This window comes from Pseudomyrmex gracilis, unplaced genomic scaffold, assembly GCF_002006095.1.
Source record: "Pseudomyrmex gracilis isolate BER0280 unplaced genomic scaffold, ASM200609v1 scaffold_63, whole genome shotgun sequence".
In the NCBI taxonomy this organism is placed as follows: Eukaryota; Metazoa; Arthropoda; class Insecta; order Hymenoptera; family Formicidae; genus Pseudomyrmex; species Pseudomyrmex gracilis.
The window spans coordinates 356,687-382,010 of record NW_018020647.1 but is presented as its reverse complement, the minus strand read 5'-3'; the positions used below and the strand labels follow the sequence as shown (position 1 = coordinate 382,010).

General features: G+C 35.6%; 3 protein-coding genes across 4 annotated transcripts; 1 reads left to right on the top strand and 2 right to left on the bottom strand.

Moving 5' to 3' along the window:
- Positions 1–39: 39 nt before the first annotated feature.
- LOC109854317 (mitogen-activated protein kinase kinase kinase 11-like) lies at positions 40–14,087 on the bottom strand. Its single transcript, XM_020427270.1, has 13 exons — positions 12,881–14,087; positions 12,548–12,782; positions 12,226–12,443; positions 11,675–12,015; positions 11,408–11,588; positions 11,136–11,284; positions 10,889–11,061; positions 10,282–10,525; positions 10,083–10,202; positions 9,322–9,525; positions 3,923–4,331; positions 3,452–3,793; positions 40–3,360 (listed from the first exon to the last, which is right to left on the bottom strand). Exons 1-13 carry the CDS (start codon positions 13,069–13,071, stop codon positions 2,619–2,621), a joined length of 3,549 nt encoding a protein of 1,182 aa, XP_020282859.1. The 5' UTR covers positions 13,072–14,087; the 3' UTR covers positions 40–2,618.
- An 803-nt stretch (positions 14,088–14,890) lies between these two features.
- Positions 14,891–17,150, top strand: LOC109854356 (ubiquitin-conjugating enzyme E2 L3). The gene is made up of 4 exons (XM_020427362.1): positions 14,891–15,085; positions 15,468–15,563; positions 15,965–16,151; positions 16,418–17,150. The coding sequence occupies exons 1-4, from the start codon at positions 15,059–15,061 to the stop codon at positions 16,585–16,587; spliced, it is 480 nt and encodes a 159-aa protein (XP_020282951.1). The 5' UTR covers positions 14,891–15,058; the 3' UTR covers positions 16,588–17,150.
- Positions 17,151–18,911: 1,761 nt separating this feature from the next.
- LOC109854346 (cullin-3) lies at positions 18,912–24,358 on the bottom strand. Of its 2 annotated transcripts, none has more exons than XM_020427347.1 (14): positions 24,289–24,358; positions 23,540–23,923; positions 23,206–23,409; positions 22,902–23,081; positions 22,398–22,772; positions 22,148–22,318; positions 21,960–22,067; positions 21,690–21,867; positions 21,396–21,631; positions 21,114–21,283; positions 20,888–21,026; positions 20,664–20,791; positions 20,522–20,578; positions 18,912–19,135 (listed from the first exon to the last, which is right to left on the bottom strand). In XM_020427347.1, exons 1-13 carry the CDS (start codon positions 24,331–24,333, stop codon positions 20,554–20,556), a joined length of 2,343 nt encoding a protein of 780 aa, XP_020282936.1. In that variant the 5' UTR covers positions 24,334–24,358; the 3' UTR covers positions 18,912–19,135; positions 20,522–20,553. The 2 variants fall into 2 exon arrangements, with proteins under 2 accessions (XP_020282936.1, XP_020282935.1); XM_020427346.1 differs by having other exon boundaries at positions 24,223–24,348.
- Positions 24,359–25,324: the final 966 nt, after the last annotated feature.

Below are 25,324 nucleotides of genomic sequence, written 5' to 3'. Positions count from 1 at the left end.
ATATATATATATATATATATAATTGTATATAACTTTAATTAGTTTATGCGATTACATTTAAATTCGCTAGCATTGCTTATATTTTATCATTTTAATGCCAATAAATTAAGAGCATGCGCAAGCATTTAATTCATTTGCTCAGCGATCCGTATAATTATGTACACATTCGGGGGACACAGAGAGAGAGAGAGAGAGAGTACGCGAATTAACAAAGTACATAAGCGTTTCTTTTTGCACATCTTTCAAAATTAGTTCGATTAAAGAAAATTAACACAGATCCCCGCTTTGTTCGATACCCTCTTCTCGCCCCCTCCACCCCGTACGCTCTAAATTGAAGTACTTATGCTCGTTATAAGTGCGACACAAAGAGAACATCCACGAGATCAATCCTGTTATTTGCCGTTCGATATACGATTAGAGGAGAATTCTCGTGGATATCGCGCATAACACGGTGTGAGCTTGAAGGAATGTGTGAGTGGTCAGCGTTTATATCCCAATTAAACGGTACAATAAATGATTTAGCTCTTATTTTCTATATATGTACAACGATGATCTCGCGCGCTAAAAGGATCTCTTCTTCGTTCTACGAATCCTTTGAACGAATAAAAATGCGCGTTATGTGCAGCTGCATTATTGTTATGTCTACTTAAACGCTTCGGATACTTTCTGACAGACGCGCGAAATATATCTCACATACGTAGAGGCGTGCTGGCTTTCTTAAGGTACAAAAAGAGCGTTGGCAGCTGCGCAAGACGCAAATTTCTCAAATCGGTGCTAAGATTATGATCTATCTACGATGTTGAAGTTACTACTGTACACGTTTCTCGAATTGTTCCTTTTTTTTTTTTATTTTTTATTTTTTTTTATGAGTATATATTCGTTAATCGCACACTTTTTCTTTTTTTCGATCGCTGTTTCGATCTTCTCGTTTGTCGAAAGTAAGATGCGGAAGTACAGCGTAAATATACAAATCTTGTACGCATCTCCGCTTGTGCATTGCAACAAAACGACGACGATGACAATGAACGTGTTATTGAGCAGAAGCACTATTCTAATAGCGATATAATACCTATTTTCCTCTCCTCTTTTCAATTCTTCACGCGAATCTCGAAGGCTTGTACAAAAAGAAAAATGGAATTTTATTGCTATTAAAATAACAATAGTATACTTTCAAATACGATTACAAATGACTAGTTACATTGATTGCGTTAAAAAAAAAAATAAATAAAAATAAAAAAAAAAGAAAGAAAGATTATGTAATTGGAGAAATACTGTAGATTAATACACAATTTTATACGCGCGAAAAAGTTCGTACAAACTTTACAACTAGTACTTTGTATATAGCTGTCTAGATCTCGTTGAAGTACATAAAATTAAAGTACATGTAAATAGAGATGATTGTTTTCTCCAGCTCGAATCGTTATTTATCCAACAACCCCATGTGTTTCTATTAATGTCTCTAATATCGAGCTGCCGTATAATTAAAACATAAATTGGACAAAAATATAAACTTGTAAGTTCAGTTTTTACTTATTTTAATAATAAAATGTCAATTATTTTATAGAACAGAGTTCACACACACACACACACACACACACATCTCTAGTCACAACAAATCTCTCTGGAATGTCGTCTTACATCGCATCAAGTTTTGAGTATCACCGAAGTTACGTTGTACAGAAAATATACGAATGTCATTTTTGCATTAAGTACAAAAAACTTGTAAACTTTCGTTTTGCCGAGACGTAACAATTGCACATGAAAAAACATATGTGTTTATTACGTCGCCGTAGTTAAGTCAAACAAAAAAAAAAAAAAACTATTTTTTTGTTTTCTTTTTTTCTCTCACTTTACTAAACGCGGAATTGCATTTTTTATGCTTGCATTTCACAATTTGCAATCTTCTCTCGACACGTTTTTTCTCTCTCGAAAATCTCGCTTCTTCCTCTTCGTAGGGTTAAATATACATATATATATATATATATATATATATATAATTGAAATGTGCTGATTGCGGAGCGATAACGATTTCTGGAATGTTAGAATGTTACGAAACCATAAAACAATGTCAACTCGCAGAAGCTACGTTTGTTAATATTTTTTTTTTCAAATATATAATATATATATTCAACAACTCTCAGAATAATAATAGTATATGCAATTTTTTTTTTTTTGTACATACACCGGTAATCGCAACTCTTCCTCGTGGAAATATTTTTTATACGCGACACGTACATACAATACATAATTAAACGCGCGTTAAATAAAAATCTAAATTGCGCGCGTCTCTCACACGTCACACAAATATCTCGCTAAATTGTATCGCAATGGAATGTTAGAGTAACTACTACTTCTACCGCTGAGAAAGTCGTTCGCAGGAGGCAGTGCTTCGACAACGTGCAATTCGTTTTTTTTTTTTTGCGACATCTTATCTTTTCTTTTCCTCGCCGGATATAAGACTAAATCTGAATTAACCGTGATCGTACAGTCAAAAAGGCATAAAGAGATCGGTTCTACATTCCCTTACAATAAATCGATAAATAGATAAAAGCATCGACGAATTTTTTTCAGTCCCTACGTGAGTGAAAACCTTGTCGTGAATCTTAAATAAGCCAGTGCTATGACAAGAATTCCCTCTCGAGTTCCGAGATGCTTGGTTTCCTGCTTCGATTAACACGTCGGGTGGTTTGCAACGGCACCGTTACGTCCTGGCTCTGGCCGTGAACCGGAATGTCCAGCAACGTCTCTCTGTGAATCGCGTCGCGCGCCGGCACCCCGCCGTCGCGATCGAATGTTACCGGCGAAAAGCGTACCCTGCCGATCGAGATCTGACTGTCCTTCGCGGAGACATAACTCGAATCCTCGGATGTGAGCGAATCCGGAGGCGTCGGGTTCGTCGGCGTGCCAGAACCGGAATTGTTTTTGCTCACGCTCTTGCTCGGCGAATTGTACGGATTGTAACTGGACCGCTTCAAGCTCGAACGCAGCCGCGTGACCACTTCCAGATTGCTCGGCCGTTCGCCGGAATTCGAGTTGGAGTCGTGGGAATTTTGACGGGTAAGCAACGGCGAACCGTATTCCTGATTGAGTATGGAACCGTACGCGGACGTTACGTTGGTCACGACATTCGACGGTCGCTGATAATACAATACTTGCGAGTACATGCTATACTCGTCCTCGTCCTCGAGTCGGAATGTCGGATTGACGTTGCTCTGACTTGACGTACTGGCGTTAGAAACGTTCGACGAGGTACGGTGATGCGTGTACGGCAGAAGCCTGGATATCGGTCTGGCCGGGCTATTTATACTGCTCGGATTGTCGTACGCGTGCGGAAACTCTGGACATTCGAGCATCCGATCGCTGAAAATAACAGAAGACGCGCTGCGGTTTTAAACAACATCATCCGTACACATATAGTAATCCATTATATATATATTCTCGATTTACTTACTGAAATTCGGAAGGTAAATAATAGGGCGGTTCGGGAGACCGATAATATTCCGATGGTATGACAGGATAAATAGACGGTCCGTAATCCGAATACGGAGCGACGTTTCCCATGTACATTGTCGGCACTCTCTCAAGACGATCGACACGGGCCGCATCGTGCGAGTACGTGTCCTCGTTGCTGGTGCTGCCGCTGCTCTTTCTTCTTGGGCTCGGTGTCGGCGCGTTTGAACCCGACGTGCTGCTCGTGTAATGCTGCGGAGAGTCCGTGAAGCGCAAAGGCTTGTCCGGTATCGCCGTTGATGGAAGGCCAGGCGCTATGCCACCCATGTTGCTTAAGAACGGCCTGTGATCATTTCATGTACGTGTATGAGAGAGAATATATATAGAACATTTCAAATTATATTCTCACAACTTTTTTTAAACAATACATCTCATTTTATATGCGAATACTTCTCTTTGACTTAGATTATACCTGTAATGGTGTGCCCGTCCGTGATAAGTGTTGTGCGGATAGCCGCTGCTCGAGCTGAACTCATAATCGGCACCGAGATATGAATTGCGATTCGACCCGGTGTCCGCCTGGAACCACCATCTGGACTGGTCCTCGTCGCCCTCGCCCAATCTCGGATACAACCGCGGATGGATCGGTGATATGTTCGACATTCTCACGTCGTAACCGGTTGCCACACCGGCCAGCATCGCCGCGATGTTGTACAGGACCAGTTCGATTACGCCTAGCTTTGGTTTTTTCGTCTCGCCGTTGTAGAGAGTTGGCATTGGAACGGGCATCGGCATGATGTAAGGCCCGGTCAGTCCCGGTTTCAGCGGATAATCTGACGTTATCCAGTCGGTCGACAGTTCGGGAGGTAATGCTGTATAATCTACAAAAGATATTCACGTTGTTTTGTTGGACGGACGATGAGCATAGCGGCCTGCTAGAGTAATAGGAGAGTATAATAGGTAAATAGACAGACTGGATAGACGGATAGAGAAAGACCGTTAAATTAAAAAATTTACAAAAGTAAATTAATACATAATCGCTAATATATGTTTTTCGCGACAAAAATCTTCACCTCTTTCCGCTTCTCTCTTCTGGTACTCTTGTCAAATTCGATTAAAAATATATACTGCTTACCTTATGTTTTTGCGCAATTTTAATTAATTCTTTTAACGCACAGTCAATATATATATATATATATGTATTTTACGCTCATACAGAGCTTTTATTGGACAATAAAAGAATTCGACTAGATAGCTCGCGCGTTCAGTTATCATATTATTAAAGTGCTTTGATTATTGTCCATGCAGAAAGATTGATTAAGAGTAATCTTCATTAGTTACTTCTACTTCTCTCTATGGTTTGGACGCTAAGAGCAAACAGTGTTACAAAGGAATGTGCATCCGTTATATATATATGAAAAGGTATATTTTAAAAATTGGCTAGAAGAATGTAAGAATTTTTGTTTCTATTTATAATCAGTCTTTATTTCGTATATTTTTCATATTTTTTTTTTTTTTTTTTTTGCAAAATAACTTTTGGTACAAGATATTTGACTTCTTAGCCAATTTTTGTAGAAGCAAAGTTCAACGTTCTAAAAACAAATATCAAACAATTTCCAAACAAGATTGTCGATCAAACATTGTGTGCTACAACATCATGTACAAAAAAACTGAAAAGAACAAATCTAATACAATTATTTTACTCTCTAAAGTACGGAACACTCCAAATTATATAAATTAGTCAAATAATAAACCATGACAAAAAATTGCTATTTTACACATCTTTGTTTTTTTATTTAACTTTCACACAACTCATCATCATCAGTTTTTCAAACGCGTCACGATTACGAAACAAAAATATCACATCAAAGCCAGATTAATTTTAGCAGAAGCACTTAATCAGACCATTTGCAAAATTACTTGTTTCTATTACTTGTCAATTGTTACAAAAAAACAGATATAGGGTAACATTTGCTCTGTAACAACCTGGAATTTTAGAAAGAAAAAAACTGGACCAAACCCAAACAAAAAAAAAAAAAAACGGAGTTAACAGTTAGGATCCTACTGGAAGCATGCAAGGATCGTTTTTTTTACGCTCGGCCGTCAAAGATATTGTTACTTTTTGTTTTTTTTTAAATTGTATATAATAATATAGCAATAATATATGTAATAGCGTTTAGCAATATGAATATATACTAGATCATATTTCTCTCTCATATTCTTGAAACAAACACACTTTTATCTAAAATTTATTCCTTCATAAAGATAAACAATACAAGAGATACACTTGACAATTAATCTGCTCATCAGCCAAATGCTACATTATCATAGAGGGGCCGAGCGTAAAAATTCAACAAAACGAAAAAAATAAAATTCGATGTGTCCAACTGAAAAGGTTTTATTGAAAAAATTTCTATTTCTAAATACAAGTGTGTGCGTGTGACTCTGTGTGTTGAATGTGATGTGTGTGCAAAAATCTTTGCTCTCGAAAATATTGAAGTCTGGATATAACAAACATTACAGAAATTAATAAATTCGCTGAAAATTGTCTTTTTAACAATTAATAAATTTGCAATCGATCTAAAATGCACATAAGGCAAATAAAATAAGAGGGCTACGTTAACAAGTGTATATTTTGTCCTCTTTTTTTTTTTTTTTTTTTCTATCTCTCTCGTTATATGTATATATATTATACAAATATATATATTTATATACACACACAGTATATGTATGACGTAATTTTTTTTTTTTTTTATTTAGTTTTAAAATTACGATTATTAAAATTAAGACTATTTGCAGAGATATACAACCTGACAACGCTCCAATGTAAAAATAGTATATATCGGTTGAGGTTGAACTTTGCGGGAATGGCCGAAGCGTGTGACTCTTTTTTTTTTTTTCACGTAGTAGTGGGCTGTTAGGTCTGCTTGTTAGAGAAATGTTATTGTCTTCCAGATAATATCAGAAAAGAACCAACACCAGAAAGACTCTGCGTATATGTATTATAATAATTATATTTTTATATAATTTCATTAGATTTTTTTAACTTACTCAGAAAAAAACTACGAGTATCACATCGGCTTAAATTAAGATAAATAATAATTCGTAAATTTCACGAAACGCGTCGAATTATTATAAAAAAAAAAAAATTATATATATATATATTTATTTATTTATAAGTCCCTGCGTATACAAGTTTAACAGTCGATGCGTTACACTTAAAAATATACAAATTTAGACAATTCTACCTTCCGAGTTCAAGTTAAGATTCCGCCTGCGGTTTTAATTTTCTCTTGTCATAAAAGTTAAAATTTTTTTCTAATCTGTGTGATTTCACGCCAAATTTAATTCAAGTTCACTTTGCAAGTTTAACACTGCAACGAAATCCGTTCGAATCTGTCTGAAAAAATAACAAACTATGCAAAAAAGCAAAAAAATCTCGTTTAATCGATCGTTCACGAAGAGTCTGTAACAAATCTATAATTGTGTTTCGTTTTCCAAAATATACTTAATAATTGATAGAGAAAAAGCAAGAAACCGTCTTATATTGTTTGTTTTTTAGAAACAATAAAAACACTAATGTGGTGGTGTGTGTACATGCATTATCACTATGTGATCGAGAATCACTAAGCAATAAACTACACAATATAATATTGCAATATTGCAAAACGTGTTCGGTTACGAAAATAAAAGTGATCATCGCCTACTTGAGAGATCTTCTTTTACACACATGTATATAATATGAACAATTACTAAAGACTACCGATCGCGCGAAATAAAAATTTTAGACGGGAAGAGAGACAGAAATGTGTGGATGAGGATAAGAGAGAGAGAGAGAGAGAAAGAGAGAGAGAGAGAGAGAGGACATTAGCAAAATACGTAACAACCGTTGCGTATGAGAAAACTTACGGGTATGGTAGATGCTTTCCTCAGAGAGGCCTGCGATAGAATAGAAACACACGATCAGTACGAGGTCATTCTCAAATATATCAAAGTAAAAGTGAAAAGTGCAATGGAAAGAAGACATGCCATCGAAATGCATTTCGAGCTACAGGCTCTAATTTATGTTTTTTTCTCGTCGGATACAGGATGCTCGCGGATCAAACAAATCCGGCCGCGACATATTTCTTACAACGACGGATATGTATGTGTGCGTGTGTGTGTTTATGGTGTCCGTTCCAATGGATGGATCTACATGTACAAAGTCAAGTATCAACCCGAGTGAAATAAATTTAACTCGACTGTTGTTTCGCGCAAAATTAAATTGTTGCTGTGTTAAGCCCGTTCTACATTGATCGCAAGCGCAAACGCAAGGAACAGGTCTGGTAGAATCGACCAATCACGCTGGTCAATTGGCTGATTTGATCAATACGATTGGTCAATTCTACCAGACCCGTTCGTTGCGTTTGCGCTTGCGATCAACGTAGAACGGGCTTTACATGTCCGGAATAATATTACGCGCGCAATATTATTCGTAAAAAGAAACAGAAACCAGTAAAAAAAAAAAAAAAAACACCCTGTATGTGTAAATCGCGCGAATACATTCGCGTTCTGTTCTGTCGCGCAATTATTCATTCGTTTCGCGTTTACACGATGTCCTCCGTCAATCAAAAAAACTGAGAGATTAGCGTAATCTGGGAAGAGACACATGCGGACATTGNTTTTTTTTTTTTTTTTTTTTTTTCGACCGTTAATCGGCGCGCGGACTTTGACGACCGCCGGATGATGTTTGCGCAACGCTCTCACCGTCGCAGCTACGCAAATATTCGTTACTCCTGGACTTGTGATGCAAAAGAGGATTCATTTCGATACCGTGATCTAAGCGATACGTAGCGATCGGTTTCACTAACGCGGTGTCCGGTTCGAATCCGATCGGCGACCTCTTATGCCTGGAACCAGTTATCTCGTGATACGGTCCTAATGAGCTCTTCGATCTCGAACTGTCGTTCGAATGTTCCGAGTCAAAGTTGCACAGATCCGACTCGAGACTCTCGAAGTCTATTCCCTCCCGCGAATTTGCCGCGAGAAATCTCGGCATCGCAACCCCGGCATTGTTCACCTGATCGGTCGAATCGCGACGATTCAGTTGCGGTATTAATATCGCGTTATCCGACACGTTATATTCCACTTTGACGTTGGTGCTTTTGTCGTCAAGAGCATCCCGACTACCCCACGTCCTCATCTTGCTCAACACCTTTCTCGAAATTGTGCGCGATTTGTGCTGGGACTGTTGGGTGGTTTTGCCGCCGATTGAATTCTCGGGGCTGGACTCTAGACCGTCGTGATCATTAATTTTGATGGTGACCGAATTCTTGCGCTCGCTGCTACGCGGTGAATTTAAAGAGCTCTTACGCGAGCCCGACGGCGAACGGAAAAAATCGGCCAAGTACGCCAACCGCGATTCCGAGCTGTCCCTGCGCTTCGACTCTTTCGATTTGCTCCTATCGCGTTTCTTGTTCTTGACTCGCTTAGCCGTGCCCACCAAAGTGGATGCCACGTTTTGCACAAAATTTGTGGAATACGAGTGCTCGCACTCAGGCGGTTTTTGACACTTTGTTGATGTGGCTTTCGTGACTGATGTGCCACGCTGTCCTATGGGTTTTAGAGGATAATCGTCGTTGATTATCAACGGTTCCTCGGAGAAATGGGTCTTAAGATTGTTCGGAGGATTTTTGTTATGCAGGACTATGGACTCGTATATGTCGTTGTCCACAATCATAAAGTCCTCGTCTATGTTGCAGGGTGCGTAGCGCGTGCCCTGCACGATGCCGTCGAGCGAGTTTTGTGGCATGTCGCTATAGCTACTACATCCCGGCTGATTGTCTATCAGGTTATTGGCCGAGGAATACAATTTTCTGGTGGTAGGGTTACCTATTTCCTGCAGAAGCGGGGGGCGATGCGCGCTCGCCAACAGGGCTGTACGCAGAGGTGTCTTTTCGAGATCAGGTGCGGAACGGGACCAGCGTTTGCCGCCAGGGGAGGCGGGGTTCGGTGGCTGAGTGATAATAGCCCCGCGCTCACGTTGATGAAGTGTCGACGGTCCCCAAGTCTTACCCTTAACTCCATCCGCCGGTACTAAACGGAGAAAGAAAAAGAAACAAAGTGCTACTCACTACGATACTAACTACTCGTCTCATCTGCTTCGCGTTTATTATCGCTGTCGCGGAAGTAAGCTTTGTTTTGTCACGTACATAAATGTTTCGGAAAGCGAATTGTGCACACTAAAATTTCAGCAATTGATATACACATAAATAATATACACATACTATATATATATATATAAATATAATTCATTGGCTCAAACGTAACTAATTGTATAGCTTTCATAAGAGAAGGAAGTAAAAATATATTCATATGTAGATTAAAATAAAAAACAAAAAACAAAAAAACAAAAAAAAAATACAATAACTGTGCACACCATGCCAAAAAAAGTATTATAACACGAATGAAGTACGAAGTGTCTGCATTAACAGTGTATAACACTCAAATTAAAATCCAAATTATAATCCAAATACATTTTTTATTTATGGTAATAAAAGTGTCACTCATATTGCATATAAAATACATTGTCACGTATGGTACTCTACTCAAAGCGTATATATTTCGAAATAAGAAAATATGTATATACTTACATGCAATTGCTCTAAGTCTTGGAATGCTGGGTGAACCTGGAGGACTGTTCGGTCTCGATGGGTTCCTCACCTTGCCTCGGTCCAAAGCCGTGTGTTGAACGGTGATCGTATGACGAAAATCTAAACAATATCGCATATCTCCGACATATTGAAAATCACGACACTTTTTTTAACACATATAATATTACAAATCTCTTACCCGAAGGTGCGCTGATGTTGCTCCCTGGTTCTTTCTTGTTCAATTTTAAACGTGACTTCTTAAACTTGCCACGTCTCTTGTTTGGCGTAGGCGTGTTTTGCTGAATGATCATTACGGTGAGTTCCCTCTCTAAGAGATCTATCTCGCGCGCGGCTAATTCTTGCTCCCGCTGTCTCAAATTCTCTTCGTGTTGTCTCTGTTGCACTTGCGCTTTCGTTAATTCTTCTTCCCTACAGCGCAGCTCCTTGTGTAATAAAACATTAACAAAATATGTAAACATCTTAAACTTTTTTTTTTGCCTAAAACAATTATAAGGAACTAATTAATAATAATTTATCAATAAAAAAATTAACAATTACTTGTTTTTCTATACACACATAAATTTCTTTAACAATATCTTTTTAACAGTTTCATTATTTATATTAGTCTTACCTCTTCTAAAGAACGGCATGCCTTTGCACAGCATTTAAAATAACGATATACAATTATACACAAAATATTATTTGTTTTGTAAACTTGTTATTAAATACAAGAAACATAACAGTGACGCACAAGGTTATTAAAAAACAAATGTATATATAAATTACACGAAAATTTGTGTATATACCTTTTCTTTCATACGCAATCCGTGCAAAACTTGTTCGATCTCCAGTCTCCAGTCTTCCTGCATCGTGTGAAAAGATTCGTGAGGTGTTGCCGCAAACGCGCTACGCACTTCGTCCAAGGCTACTAAAATGTCCGTGAATCCAGGTCGAGCATGACTGTCCGATGCCCAACATTCTGTATAATAATTATGTTTGACATTGTTATATCAATTTAACTTGTTAAAATCCTCCATGTTTATAAATTATTACCTTCCATAAGAACCCTCCAAGGTTGAGGGCAGGTAGATGGTATAGGCAGAGTCAATTTGTTGACAGCAACACCGTATGCTACAGCTAGAGCATCGATACCTTTGTACGGTGTTTCTCCCGTTAAAAGTTCCCATAACAATACGCCGTAGCTATTAATGTAAACATTTCAAATACTTTTTAACGTAAAACAAGTTATATATAATTAAATGAAGAGAATAAATAAAAATCTCGTTTAGAAACAGAAATAAGAAACTCGATGTGATGATACTGACCTCCATACATCACTAGCTTTGCTAAAAGTACTTTTCTTGATAACTTCTGGCGCCATCCAGGCGTATGTGCCTGCAGCGGACATGCGGGTTGTTTTATAGACTTCTCTCGCCAATCCAAAATCCGTGATTTTTAAAGTCTTGTATTGGAAGTCATCGTTTTCGATTGGCTCGCTCAGCAAGACTGTTAACGTAAAAAAGTTCACATAAGCAAAACTAGCGACTTATTACTTCAACAAATATTAAATAAGATATAAAAAAATGTTTTACTATTAGAACTCTTTAGATCTCTGTGAATGAGACTTATGGGTGCTTTGTTGTGGAGATAATCCATTCCTCTTGCGATCTGTATTGCCCAATCGACTAGTACATCGGGCCTTATTTTTCTACCACTAAGAACTCTGTTAAGACTACCACCGCGAGCGTACTCCATCACAAGACACATATTGGGCATCTTCAAACAGACGCCTTCCAATTGTACAATATTTTCGTGTTTTAATAACCAAAACAGTTTTGCTTCTTGTCGTACATTTTCTAATGTTACACTGATTTCTTCGCCCGCATCTTGACGCGCAGCTTTTACAGCTACCTCGCGATCTTTCCAAAAGCCCCTAAAACAAAATTAATTAGAATATATATTAAAACAGACTTTTATTACAATGTGTACATCTTGAGAACTAATTTAATATTTTAAATAATGTTTGTTAGATCAGTTTTTTAGATCAAACATTTCTGTTTTACATAATAAAAAAAATTTAAGGTTTTTGTTTTTTTTTTTTTATAATCAATCTTTGGATCTTTGTATAAATTAATTTTCGTACCTATATACTTTTCCAAATCCTCCGACTCCTATGACTTCTTCTAGTTGCAATTCATCAAAGTCAATTTCAATAGGCTGAACTTTATCAATCACCGATGAAACTCTATCAATACTCTCTGCCTCCGCGACAAAATTCGCTGGAAAAATTCCCACTTTTCCGCGAATCTTTCCAGTCCACCAACCCTCGTCACCTGAGATTTTTGCGTCCTTAGATAAAACCTAATGTAGGAAAACAGTAAATGTATTGTTCTTTGTAATTTTGTATATTATTTGTGAAAAATTATATATAATAATTGTGTTAAATATTCTATATAAAAATTAACCTCAACAGTTTCCCCTCTCTGCAGGGATAACTCATCTTCACCCTGAGCAACATAATCAAAAAGAGCTGTAAAAATGATAGTACTATTGTCCTGTCGAGATTGAGAGGAGGAATGTGTGCCATGAGATGGACTAGTCTGTTGAGAGACAGTTCTTGCAGTTCCACCACTATGTGTATCAGAGACACTGCTATCAGACATGTTGTTGCTAGATGAACGTCCATATATGTACCCGTAACTGCAAGAAAAATTTTGTTACAAAATGACATTATCTTGAAAATGCTTAGTTATCAATACAGTTTGTTATTTTAAAGAACATATATGTGCGTTGTCTACCTAGTGGTATGATTATTGGTTCTGCTGTTGTGCTGATAGCGTGGCGATGAATTGGCTGTGTTTGAACTATGAGGATGTGAGGAGCCATTCTCTGGAAAAAGTAAGAAACGCTCGCTCCGATGACGAGCGTCTGGTTGTCCGTGGTCCATCAAGGTAGACAAGCCTTTCGCCGATAGCCCGGCTGGCGGCATATGGCTCAACACTCTCCTTACTCCTCTCTTCTATAGCTTTAAATCACACCTTTTTCTTCTTACTCTACCCGCACACAGCAACACTTTCATTCGCAACACGAGAGACGTGCAAAACATCAAGAATGATATTTATTGTTTTTCTCGTTGTCCCGCCCTGCTGTTTCTCGCGGATAATAATTTAGAACACATTAAAAGATTGAGAGCACTATCTGTTCCGTTGTAACACAACACGCATCCTCACAACAACGTACACACAGCTCCGACCACCACGTTCTTCCGCATTCGCATTTACATCGAGTTTACAAACACATTCCCGAATTTGCCCATCGGTCGTGTATACCTTGCTCACTCAGTGATCAGTCGGAGAACGTCTCATTGTTTACGGTGAAAAAGATTCGACGATTGCGGACATTGCGTGGCGATAGAGAAACAGGCAGCAGCAAACGCAGTCCTCCCGTGCGCCGTTACAACCCCGTTAAAACAATCTCATCACAAGGGAACCGGCATTCCGAAACGCGTGTGTTCGGCAACGTACGGATCATCGTACCGTCATACCGTCGGATACGCTTTACCGTATAATCACGCGAGAGCGCGCGATTTCGACTTGCACGGTAGAAAATCGCGACGGACACGCGAGCGCGACAGAAATCCGCGCTCTCGGATCAGGTCGCGCAGGGTGTGTATACCCACAAGCCCACTCTGTGTTGACGGGGGGCCCCGTCTTGTCCCTTCGCTCGGCCCGGATCGTTTTTTCTTCGCGTTCAACCGACTCCGAGTCTCACGGGATTCAAACAGGCGCGCTCGTCGGTCCCGGGGACGCGACGCTCCGCGTCAGCCCGCAATTTGTGCGACGACAATCCCACATTTAACAATGCAAAAACTGAACAACACTCACAGCAATAACCTCACGGGACGCCATGTTTCATCATGTTTTACGACCACAGACATCTGTGTGGCAACCACCGACGTGACTCGAGTCGCCGCGGCACAGCTGACAATTAACGTCATCTGGTGACCAACGGAATAGGTAGAGAGAGAGAGAGAAAGCAACGTCCGTTCTCCGTAGATAACGATATTTGTTTGTCCGGGTACGTCAGACGGAAAATTCAGACTTTTGACTTTTCAGTCTCAAACAGCGTGTTAATTTATATTTTCAGAGAATATGTACAAGTGTGCGTTTAGATTGTTCCGTCCCACTTTGCACAGACCGCGGACTGTCAGATACAGCAACATGTACCGTTTCTGAGGGTTCTGTGGGTTAAAAAGTAAAAAACGCACATGGACATCAATCAACATCTGACAAACAAAGCCGTCAAAATATCAGAGTTTAGAAAAAAAAAACAATTAATTAAGACGCGCGTACACGTGGCACAGTTATCAGTGTGCACTGCCCTTGTGGACACAGGGCTGGCTTACAGGGCGGAAAAGCGATTACACACATTTTCTTACAGGCCCCGCCGTTCCGTCTTCTCGCCGCTAAAGTAAAGTCTCGTCACGAGACTCTCGTGTTGTTTTTCCTCCCTGTCACGTGACGTTACTTTAGTCACGTTTTTAAAGACACGTGACTATACAAGGAAAGTCACGTGACTTCGGCCACGTGTTGTTTCTTCTCCCCACCCTGTCACGTGACTTTAAACGTGGTTGTGGACGTAGCACGGAATAGAACCGCGTCCACGTTCGAACGTAACATACGTGCCGACAAGTCGTTCGCGGACGTGGCTAACGTAGTTGCCGATGTGCACCACCCGTGAACATTGCGCTGGTTTACTGTGAGCGGAAAAGCGCGTTGCACACTTATCTCATAAGTCCGGTCGCTCTCGGTCTCTTCTCTGCTGGGCACGTGTGAGGCTCTGTGGGGAATTTCGAAGTAGAAACCTAGGAAACTTTTCGGAGTGAATCCCGACTGAGGTAGACTTGGGGTAAGACGGGTACACGCATTAGCGGTGGACTTGAAAGTTTGTTGCTTCTAGTAGAATTTATTTTCAAAATGGCTGCTACGCGGAGATTGCAAAAGGTAATTGTGATTAACCGTCGCGGTCTGACACACGACACGAGTAGAAGCGGTTAAAGTGTGGGTCTAAATTCGTGCGAGAATTAATCAAGGCCGACGATCTTTCGTGATTGATCGTGCTCGGTGAGGACAGTAACGGTGAAATTGCTAACGCGGTAGTACTCTCTTCGTCTTTTTGGTGCTGACGTCGGGAAATCGTTCGGTCATGTCGTTCGCAATGTCAATAGCCGTAACGTTCCCGCGTTTCGGGAAATGATCATTTCCTCGGTGATATTTCCCACGCGAACAACGAGAAACACTCGCGACTCGAGACTGACGCGACGATCAACGGAAGTGATGTCAAACTCGCATCAGCATCGGACTATCACATTCTGACTTTTTCCAGGAACTTGGCGACTTGAGGGCGTCGGCAATGAAAAACTTCACAAATATCCAAGTAGACGAGACTAATATTCTCACCTGGCAGGGCCTCATATTACCGGTATGTTTACGTCATCACTCTCTCGATACGCAAAGGGCAATGTAACCTCCTAAACCTGTTCACGGAAGTGCAAAGTGCATCCGTAACAGTTTTCCAGGGTCTTGTGACTCATCCTACTTTTTTCTTAGGTCTGTTTATAAAATTTTTCACACTGGAAAAGAAACAGGATGTAGTTTATTTTGAGAAGAGAAAAGAAATATTGTATATGAAGAAAGATAAAGCAATTTAGTTACTTAGAATACAATCCACTTAATAGAGTACAAGATAAATATAGCTCTATGTAATGTCATTAGTACAGAATACGTATATTTTAGTTGTAACTTTGCTCCAATGAACAACAAAATACATATATTTTAAGTTTTTAAACTTTGTTCAGTGAGGCAATGAATTTTCTTCTATAGGACAATCCGCCGTATAACAAGGGTGCATTTCGCATTGAAATCAATTTCCCTGCAGAATATCCTTTTAAACCTCCAAGAATAAATTTTAAAACAAAGATATATCATCCAAATGTAGATGAGAAAGGACAGATATGTTTACCAATTATAAGCGCTGAAAATTGGAAACCTGCTACAAAAACAGATCAAGGTCAGTTTGTCAAATTTATTCATGTCATTATTGTTTTAACAAATAGATTACGTACGTTATTCCAACACGTGTGGTTAATTGATAAGTTTAGTTTTTAAAGAAATAATTTCAATTATACTTATATGTTTTCAATAAATTTTTATATATCAAGATTTACTCTTGTAAAAACCATAAGATATGGATATGAAAAAATTAGCATATTTGTAGAGAGAAATTCAAAAAGTATAAAAGTATATTTTTAATTCAAAATATAAAATTATTTACAGTGATCCAAGCTTTGATAGCATTAGTAAATGATCCAGAGCCTGAGCATCCACTAAGAGCGGATTTAGCTGAGGAGTTTCTGAAAGATAGAAAAAAGTTTTTAAAAAACGCTGAGGAATTTACGAAAAAGCACGCCGAGAAAAGACGAGAATCATCATCTTCCAACGAATAACCCCGAGTAACTAGATTTACTCATCATTGCCACCATGATGCCTGCCACCCGTCAGCCGATTCAAACTCAAGCCAATGTATACCTGTCTGTTAATTCCCTTTGGAATCTCATACCTACAAGTTGAGATGACTACTCTGTACAGTATTGGTTAACACCAGACGAATATAAATGAATATACACAAATTGTAATGTTTGTAAGAAGTGGTATGAACTCTTTTCAGAGAACAGTAAATTATGATAACCTGTATCATATTGTATACAATTTATACTCGAAGTCATTATGCAGTTATACTTTGGTTTCTTGTTCAGAGAATTGTTGCATTCTCAACGTAATTGTAGGAATGTACACGATGAAATGTGTGAAAACTGTGGTTCCACATAAGGAACCAAGTCTGTCAGTTGTAGCAACATATACAATATAGTATGTGTTGAAGTGCATATAATTTTCCAATGTCGTTTAAGATGTTAATTTATAATTGCATTTTGAATTTATATAGCTACTGCTTTATAATTGTTATTGATAGTAAGATTACAACTAATAAAAGACGAACGTTTGCTCTCAATTCTCAATCACTTGTCTAATAAACGAAAATTGAAGAAACCAATTACGAATTTCGAAGTATGAAAATTTGTAATTATTTCTTTATATTTATTTGTATGACAATTTTATTGCGAAACATCTTACAAAAAAATGTAACTGTTTCTTTATCTATTAATCTTCTAGATTCTAAGTAAATAATAATTAACAACATTTTTCAATTTTATTTGTGTCTTCAATGATCGTTTTCAGGAAATTAAATGTAATACAAAATGTTCTTCAAAGAAGAATATTCTCCTGAGTTGTTGTTTTGTTTACATTCTATTCACATAATCAATAATCATGTTTTAAGTTGCTTTATACGAAAAAAACGTATAAGCGTGATGTATAAAATTTGTTATAACATATTCTGACGTTCTTATATATACAGAAAGTAGTACGCACTGATATTATTTAGAAGTGTCTCGAATATTTTTCAGGAACCATAAGAACAAAAGTAAAACATAAACCTAACAAATTGAATACAGTTGATAAGACCCGGAAAAGGAGTTTCTAGTCATTTTTATCTTTCCACTTAATTTTACTGCGGATTTGTCCTTCAGTTTTTATAGTGATCTTAAAAATATCGAAAACACTAACTTTATGCGTGATACCATACGATAACAAAAACTGTCTTAATGTTTTTTTACAAGTTTAATAATATATTTAGATAGGCATATATAAAGTATATTGCATATCTATATATATTAAGTGTGTGTAGTTTTACATATATAATTATGTAAACTTTAAAAAATTGCCAAATAAGATCCAGAGTATATATAAAATGTATCGTTCGTGCTATGTGTGCTGTTTTTTCATATTTTATAAAATTTTCAGGAGTAAGTTATTTTGAATGATATAAATTATTTTGTGTTCAATATATTTATAAAAACTTCAAAACATTTTCTGATTTTAATAATGTATTCACACATGTGTTTGTTTAATAGTTTTTATATGAGTAAAATTTGACATTTATATATATATATATATATATAAAGACTCATAAGAAAACTTTACTTTTGTATTTATCTTTAATGGCAGCACATACAAATATAAATTTTTCTTTTTTATTATGATTAAATTATAAAAAAATCGAAGTTCTTTTTCCGTCAAAGAAATTAATAATATGATACACACTGTGTTTTTGTTTGTTTGTTTTTAAATATTTTCACGCAATTTATGTTCAATATCTTTGAGACAATAAAGCATATCGGAGAAACAAGTATTATCGTCGGTAATGTATATATCTCAAAGATAATAAAAACATCAATTGACTATATATTATCTAGTAGTTACATTAATATTAAATATTAATTATTAATGTGAGGAATTATATACATCTACTTGTGCATATATGTAAGGTATACCCGAGAGCTAGAAGCTTACAGTCCTATTATGTACTATAAATTTTCAGGAGTGTCGGCATTTATTTTTTAAGTATTACGAATAAACAAACTTTATTCACGCGCGGAAAAATCTGTGTTCGGCTGTAAATAATATGTAACTCCAGCGAGACAGAATGTATTCTGTGAAATTCTTTGCAAAGTTGCTTCGGAAAGATAAACTGGACAGTTTGTATCTGTTTTTGCTGTATTTAAACATTGTATAGAAAATAAATGTATTTGGGTGAATGTTTCAGGAATAATAAAGGCTGTTATAAGATCTTAGTTTTATTCAGTTTTGCGTAAGAAAGGATAAAACCTTTTTTTTTTAATATTAAAATTCTATAATTAATAAATAAAGAATACAAATAAAAATAAAAAGAACGACGCTGGTTTTTTTTATCTCTCGATTCTCTTCACTACATTTTTGTGAGCTTGTGTAATGTATATATATATATATTCAAATTGAACTTCTCAGCACTTTATTAGGATCTTCATTTTTATTTCTTTTAAGCTCATGCGCACATTTTATTCAGTTTAACAAATTCGGCATCTCTTACACAGATTCGCAGATCCCACTTTTGGCATACTATAATAAATATTTCGTATTGTATCAAGTCAATAATTTATTAAAGTAATGAAATAATTGAAAAGCTAGGTGGAAGAGGCGGAAATGTTAAATTTGTAAGCGTAGGTTTTTTTTTTTCATTAAAATATATAATTTTTATTTTATATTAAAAAATGTAAAAATCAATCTTACCTAATCCAATAAAGCTGGTAGGTAAAAGTTGATGCGTGCAGTTTGTTTTACATAAGAAAAAAGAGAGAGAAAGAGAGAGAAATATCTATAGAGGTACAGATACAGGAAATAATATTCAATTGTTGTGGAAATGAGATAAATATATTCTCAGTAATACATTCACATCGCTTATTTACATAATCAAATCGATAGACATCAACGTAAATAAAACTATGTAAATATCATTTTTTGTTCTAAATTTATGATATAGCCGGAGTAATATTTTTATGTTATCGTAGACAATCACAGTCTTACAAGTGTAGAAAAGTGTCCTAATTGCAGTTATTATCTCAATACGAATTATCTTTAATTTTAATTATATATTTCGCTTCGTTGGAAACGCACATTAACTAAGGTCTATCTAATTTAGGATACATAATAATTATTATAATAAGTGCTCACATATGTATTACACATGTATTATAATACAGAGAGACGTAATAATTCAAACAAATACGCACTGAACTATATATATAAAAAAAAAAAAAAAAAAAAAAAAAAAGAAAGGAAAACCGAAGAGCAAAGAGGTACAATATTTATTATTACAGAACAAATGCGTTTGTCTGATTTAAACCCCATTATGTATCAGTTTGTTTGACAGACACATCAACCTTTTCCACCAAACTAGTCAATTATATCTTATCAATCGTTTGAAGGTAATGTTCCGTTACAACAAAAGACAAGATGTGTCTGATTAAAATTATATGTTAGTGGTGTTACATTTAAAAAGTACAATAAAACACAAATAAATTTCCAAGTTTAATGACGATAAAAACTAGCATACATTATTAAATGAGCACTCTACAACAAATTTCAGCACTCTAGTATCAATATCATGTATAAATATCATGTATAATCTTTATTCTGTCTTTTTGTAAAAAATAAAATAACATTTATATTATTTACGGATATATGCGTGAATTTAGAGTGATATAAATTGTCAATCGACTTACTAAAATATGATATTAGGAACATTTGTTTTCCTTATTGTATACGGAACATTCCTTGGACTTGACACATTTCAAACGAAGAAAATGAAAATAATAACAAGAAGATAACAGTAATGATTCTACAAATGACAATGGTATTAATAATAAATGACAATTTAGTGAATAAAATATGAAAGATCATTTAAAGCATAATAAAAGAGAATATATATTATTACAAATTACTTACATGTTTGTACACATCCAATATTGAATTCAGCATTAAGCAACGTACGTGTACACCTTTCTGAAAATTTCAATCAATGTATCATTAATTATATTCGTTAATTCTATATAAATAGCAAAAACAATTTGTGCATTTCTTCACATACCGATCGTCCGGTGTACGAGCCAAATATTCTCGTTCGATTAAACCTTCGATACGTTTCTTAATTATTACAGGCGAAGGCAAAAATCGACCTTTTAATTGCTCCGTTACTTCAGTTACGAGTATGTTGTGCTAATAAAACAAAAAATAATTGTTTTTTTAAAAACAATTATATGATACAATTTATAAAAACACAAGTTTTATATTTATATATATATATATATATACCGCCATCCGCTTTCGAGCTTTCATAATTCGCACGATGGCTGCCTCAATCTCATGTTTTCGGTCCTCGTCGACCTTATTGCGTGTCTCTCTTCTTTCAGGTTCGGATTCTCCTTTCGCCGCCACAGTCTGAATCTTTACTCTTGAGAAAGCAATGAGTGTAATTCAGAGTGTAATCCTAAACCTTTATATAATTTATACTATTTATAACATAAAAAATATGTAATACCTATGGAGTTTACTAGTAAAACTATCGTTCACAGAAAAACAGTGTGATGGTTCAATTTCCTTAGTACGAGGGTGTTTAAGTAAAATTCTTTGCGTGGCTTTACCCATTGCGAGAGATTGTAATGCCCTAACCAAGTCCCTCTCTGGAATATCGGTTTCACCTTGAATTTCCTACACAATATTTATACATATGTATATATAGAAATTATATAAATAAGACACACACACACACATATATATATATATATATCATATTTAAACTTATAAACCAAAACTGATGTACCTCATACGTCAGCCTTTCTCTTTTGTTAAAGAGCATTAACACACACATTTGATAGGTGGAAACTTGTATTATGTGTTTTCGTGGTGTGTTACACGCACTACTTCGCTGACTTACTAAGCTACCACTTCCACTGCTACCGTTTCCAATAGAGCTCGAAGATGATGGAGTGTCCAAGCCTCCGCAAGTACTCTCTTCTCTTCGTGGTCCATGGAATATAGCGTTCAGATCAGCGGAACCTACGCATTAACATTCTTTTTCATTCCGCTCGCATTGACGTGAAGCTTTATATTATACCTAATTGTGGCTGTAAAGTTAACTGTCGACCGCTATGTTTAGCCAGATAGAAACGCCGGAAGGCGTCAAAGGCATCGCGCGGTGCGGTGGGCATACTGCATTTTGGGGTGGCCGATTGCGTTGGCCAGAAACCAGTTGTCAATACGCGGACGCTTATATCTACACCATGCAGATTTGCCTATACGAAATTAAAAAAAAAAACAGACAAAATGTGAAGAGCATTGTATTGTAAATTGAATAAGAAAACAAATCTTATATATAGATACTTACACCAGATGTAAGAACATGCTCCTTGAATTCGTCCATAATCGTGTTGCTAACTGTGATATCTTTAAACATGCCCTCCAACTTGGATGTGAACTGACACCCACATTCAGTCTGTAAAATAAATTAAAAATATGTTATTTCACTAACATAGTTCGTTCGAAATTAAAATTTTACTTAGTCCTATTTCTTACCTTAAGTTTGGATATCATATTTTTCTCACTGTCATCTGAGACAGATTTATTCAATAATAACCGTTTGGCTAAATGTTGCTTATAGTACCGTTCAAATACATCCTTCTCTTGTAAGAAGCGGAATAAAACCATAGTTTTATCTAGAATTCCTTCGATCTCTTGCTCTGTCATCTAAAAAAGTTAATATATTATTATCAATGTAATTTTGCAATCTTGCTTATATAACAAATACCGTTTGATGGTTACTTACGCCTTTAACACCTTTTTTCAGTTTATCATCAATGAAGAGCGAAAGATACTCTGGACTCTTGGTATTTAAATTAAGAAAGTATTCAAAGTCTGACGCTATCATTTGTTTATAATTTTTATCGTTATTGAAAGAATAATGTAGAAAATGATCGAAACGATCCTTCAAGTCTAACAAGTTTTGGACGTAAAGAACGGCATTTGTGGTTGATTCATGCTCCTCCTGCACTAAAGCACGACCTTGTTCTCTGAGAAATTGAGACACACAATCGCATACCGTGCGCAAACCATCCGACACTCTCGAAAATAATTTATACATACAACCAAGGTCTTCTGTTTTCTGATTTTTGAGCATATGTACTACACCACTGTTTTCCATCTGTCAATCGCAGAAAGATTCAGTTAACGCGCAATACAATATATATATTGAATATCGTATCAACGATGTGAATCATGAAAAAAAAAAAAAAACAAACAAACAAAAACAAAATAAAACATCTTTACACACCTCAACGATGGTTTTCATGTGAATTTTGATTAATTCTTCTTCTACCACTTCCACTATCCGCGGTTCTGTAGATTCATCTAGATAGTGTTTTGCTCTTTCAGATTCTTCGCAGATTCGAGCTTCAACTTTTTTTATGTATACTGACGCGCTATTTTCCGCAAGAAATTTTTGAGATTCCATCTGAAAGAAAAAAAAAAAAGTACTTTAAATGTGATACGTTTGCGCGAATTACATGCAAATATAATTTAAATTCTATATATATTAAACACTTCTTTTTAAAAACACTTTTAGATTAGACATTTACTCTATAAAACTCAGCACTTTGTTGTAAAAAAGGCCTTTCAAAATCTTCTTCGTACACTTGACGATTGTTAATCCCAAGTAACATTAACATTTGGCAGGCATTTTTTATAGCGCTACGATCTACAACTTCTCCTCTTCTTTCCCTTGCAACCATACCTAATAACGTTTCTCGTAAATGGTCTCTGACGCATCCATATCTGACCACCTAAAATTACGATAAAGTAGTAAAAAATATTGCAACATCTTACTTTTATCGCTATATTGTTACCTTTTCTTTAGACTTATTCACAGGTGTTTTATACATACAATTAAAACTTAACAAATATGAAGATTACCTTATCTCGAAAAATTATTAATCCAAGATTATACACATTGTCTACTTCATTCTGTTGAACATACACTCTGTCCATATACATCAAGATGTCCCTGATCATCACCATTGACGTTTGGTGATCGTTCCACGCGAGATTTAAAGTTTGTAAAAAGTTATTGTGCAGAGATCGAAGGACATCCTCTCGCACTTTGTTTTCAAGATGGTGCGTCACAACTTCCTTCAAGCCGGTATACAAACGCTCTCCATATTTGTGGAGAACCATTGTATAAGCGTTACGATAAAGTTCTTCAAAACTAAGGCCCGAATTATTTTTCTTTTGTATCTCTTGGATAGCACTTTTCAGCAAGGTCCAAATGCTTTCCACATACTTTTCGTCCATAGTTGTCTGTAAACATGGAATATTTATGACAATTAATTGGTTGTTAACTAAACGATAATTATTTTATTTTACTTATTTTTTTTTTTTTTTTCGTTAAAACATTTTAAATCTAAATCGATGTAAATATAAAAAATATTATTATAAAAATGTACATATAATACAGACTGATAAAATATAACTGTTTCTCTTGAGAATGTTAATGTATATATAATGTGTATATATAATTGAATGTTATAATGTATATATAAATTTCTTATGTGTATATATATGTGTGTATACTTTAAATATTAGAAAACAATTCTCACAAAAGTATTACGAATAGTCAGAAGAGTGCTTCTAAACATTAATCCTGACGCAGAGGTTTTACCCACATTGCCTCTTTGTCGCAAATTACGATCTTCGTTTTGAGAATCCATGATTTTGTTTTCCTTATGTTCAGATTTTTATAGTTACTTGTATGGTTTGTTTTGCTTAATCATAACCTTGATTGATGAAAAAAAAACTCTTTTATAGTAAACTTAAAACCACACCGAATCAAAATTAAATAAAATATACTTTTCACATTTGTGGCAACATATAAAACATTGTATTTGACACAATATACGTGTACATAATATAGAATTATAAATAAAGAATATATACAAGTCCTTGTATACTAATATACTTTATTGATTTCTACAAAACCAAGCATTCTTTTTTACCTTGTTATGATATTCAGTAACAAAAAATAGTACGCTTGTACCATTGTTAATTTTTAACAACTATAACAGACCATACTGTTTACAAATTTTATTTCTGACATGTCATGATTGATCATGATTATAAGGCTGCACTCTATTGCAGCTGTCTTCTATGCTACTATGGTAACTATCAATCATTGTTAATATTGAAAATATCTTCAGGTATAAATAATGATTAAAAATATTTATATTTATATGTATATTAATAATTTCATTTTAACAAAGTATATGTGTACGTATGTGTGTGTGTATAAAAATGTAAAATTATTTTAAGTTTGATATATATCTACATATATACATATACAATTAACATTACATTAAGTAATTAATTACTTAAACAATTTTATATATAAATATTGTATATAATAAAAGTGTTTAAAATGTCAACTTAATTATTTTCTTCGCACAAGTAGTTAAGATTTCTAATTAAATTTGAACAAGTGTTTTGCATTTAAAACTTAAATTGTTGTGGTTAAAAAAACGCACGCATTTAATAAAAAAAAAAAAAAACAAACTTGCACGTTTTTGCCATTTTTTATTCCGATTTTCAATAAAAAAAAGAAAACCTAGCAGTATAATAAAATAGGTAGGTTATGAGATTATATATGTGTTTATACGTGCAAGGTGCATTTTCACTGTCGTAAAACAAAGACACACAGAAAAGAAA

Coding starts and splice junctions, on each gene's coding strand:
- LOC109854317 (XM_020427270.1), bottom strand. CDS start 13,071: ATGCCGCCAGCCGGGCTATCGGCGAAAGGCTTGTCTACCTTGATGGAC. Junction 12,444..12,547: donor AGAGAGGGGAAACTGTTGAG/GTTAATTTTTAT, acceptor TTCCTACATTAG/GTTTTATCTAAGGACGCAAA. Junction 10,203..10,281: donor CAACATCAGCGCACCTTCGG/GTAAGAGATTTG, acceptor GATATTGTTTAG/ATTTTCGTCATACGATCACC.
- LOC109854356 (XM_020427362.1), top strand. CDS start 15,059: ATGGCTGCTACGCGGAGATTGCAAAAG. Junction 15,086..15,467: donor CTACGCGGAGATTGCAAAAG/GTAATTGTGATT, acceptor GACTTTTTCCAG/GAACTTGGCGACTTGAGGGC. Junction 15,564..15,964: donor GGCAGGGCCTCATATTACCG/GTATGTTTACGT, acceptor TTTCTTCTATAG/GACAATCCGCCGTATAACAA.
- LOC109854346 (XM_020427346.1), bottom strand. CDS start 24,333: ATGGATTCTCAAAACGAAGATCGTAATTTGCGACAAAGAGGCAATGTG. Junction 22,068..22,147: donor ATATGATATCCAAACTTAAG/GTAAGAAATAGG, acceptor TTTATTTTACAG/ACTGAATGTGGGTGTCAGTT. Junction 21,284..21,395: donor GAGAAAGGCTGACGTATGAG/GTACATCAGTTT, acceptor AATATTGTGTAG/GAAATTCAAGGTGAAACCGA.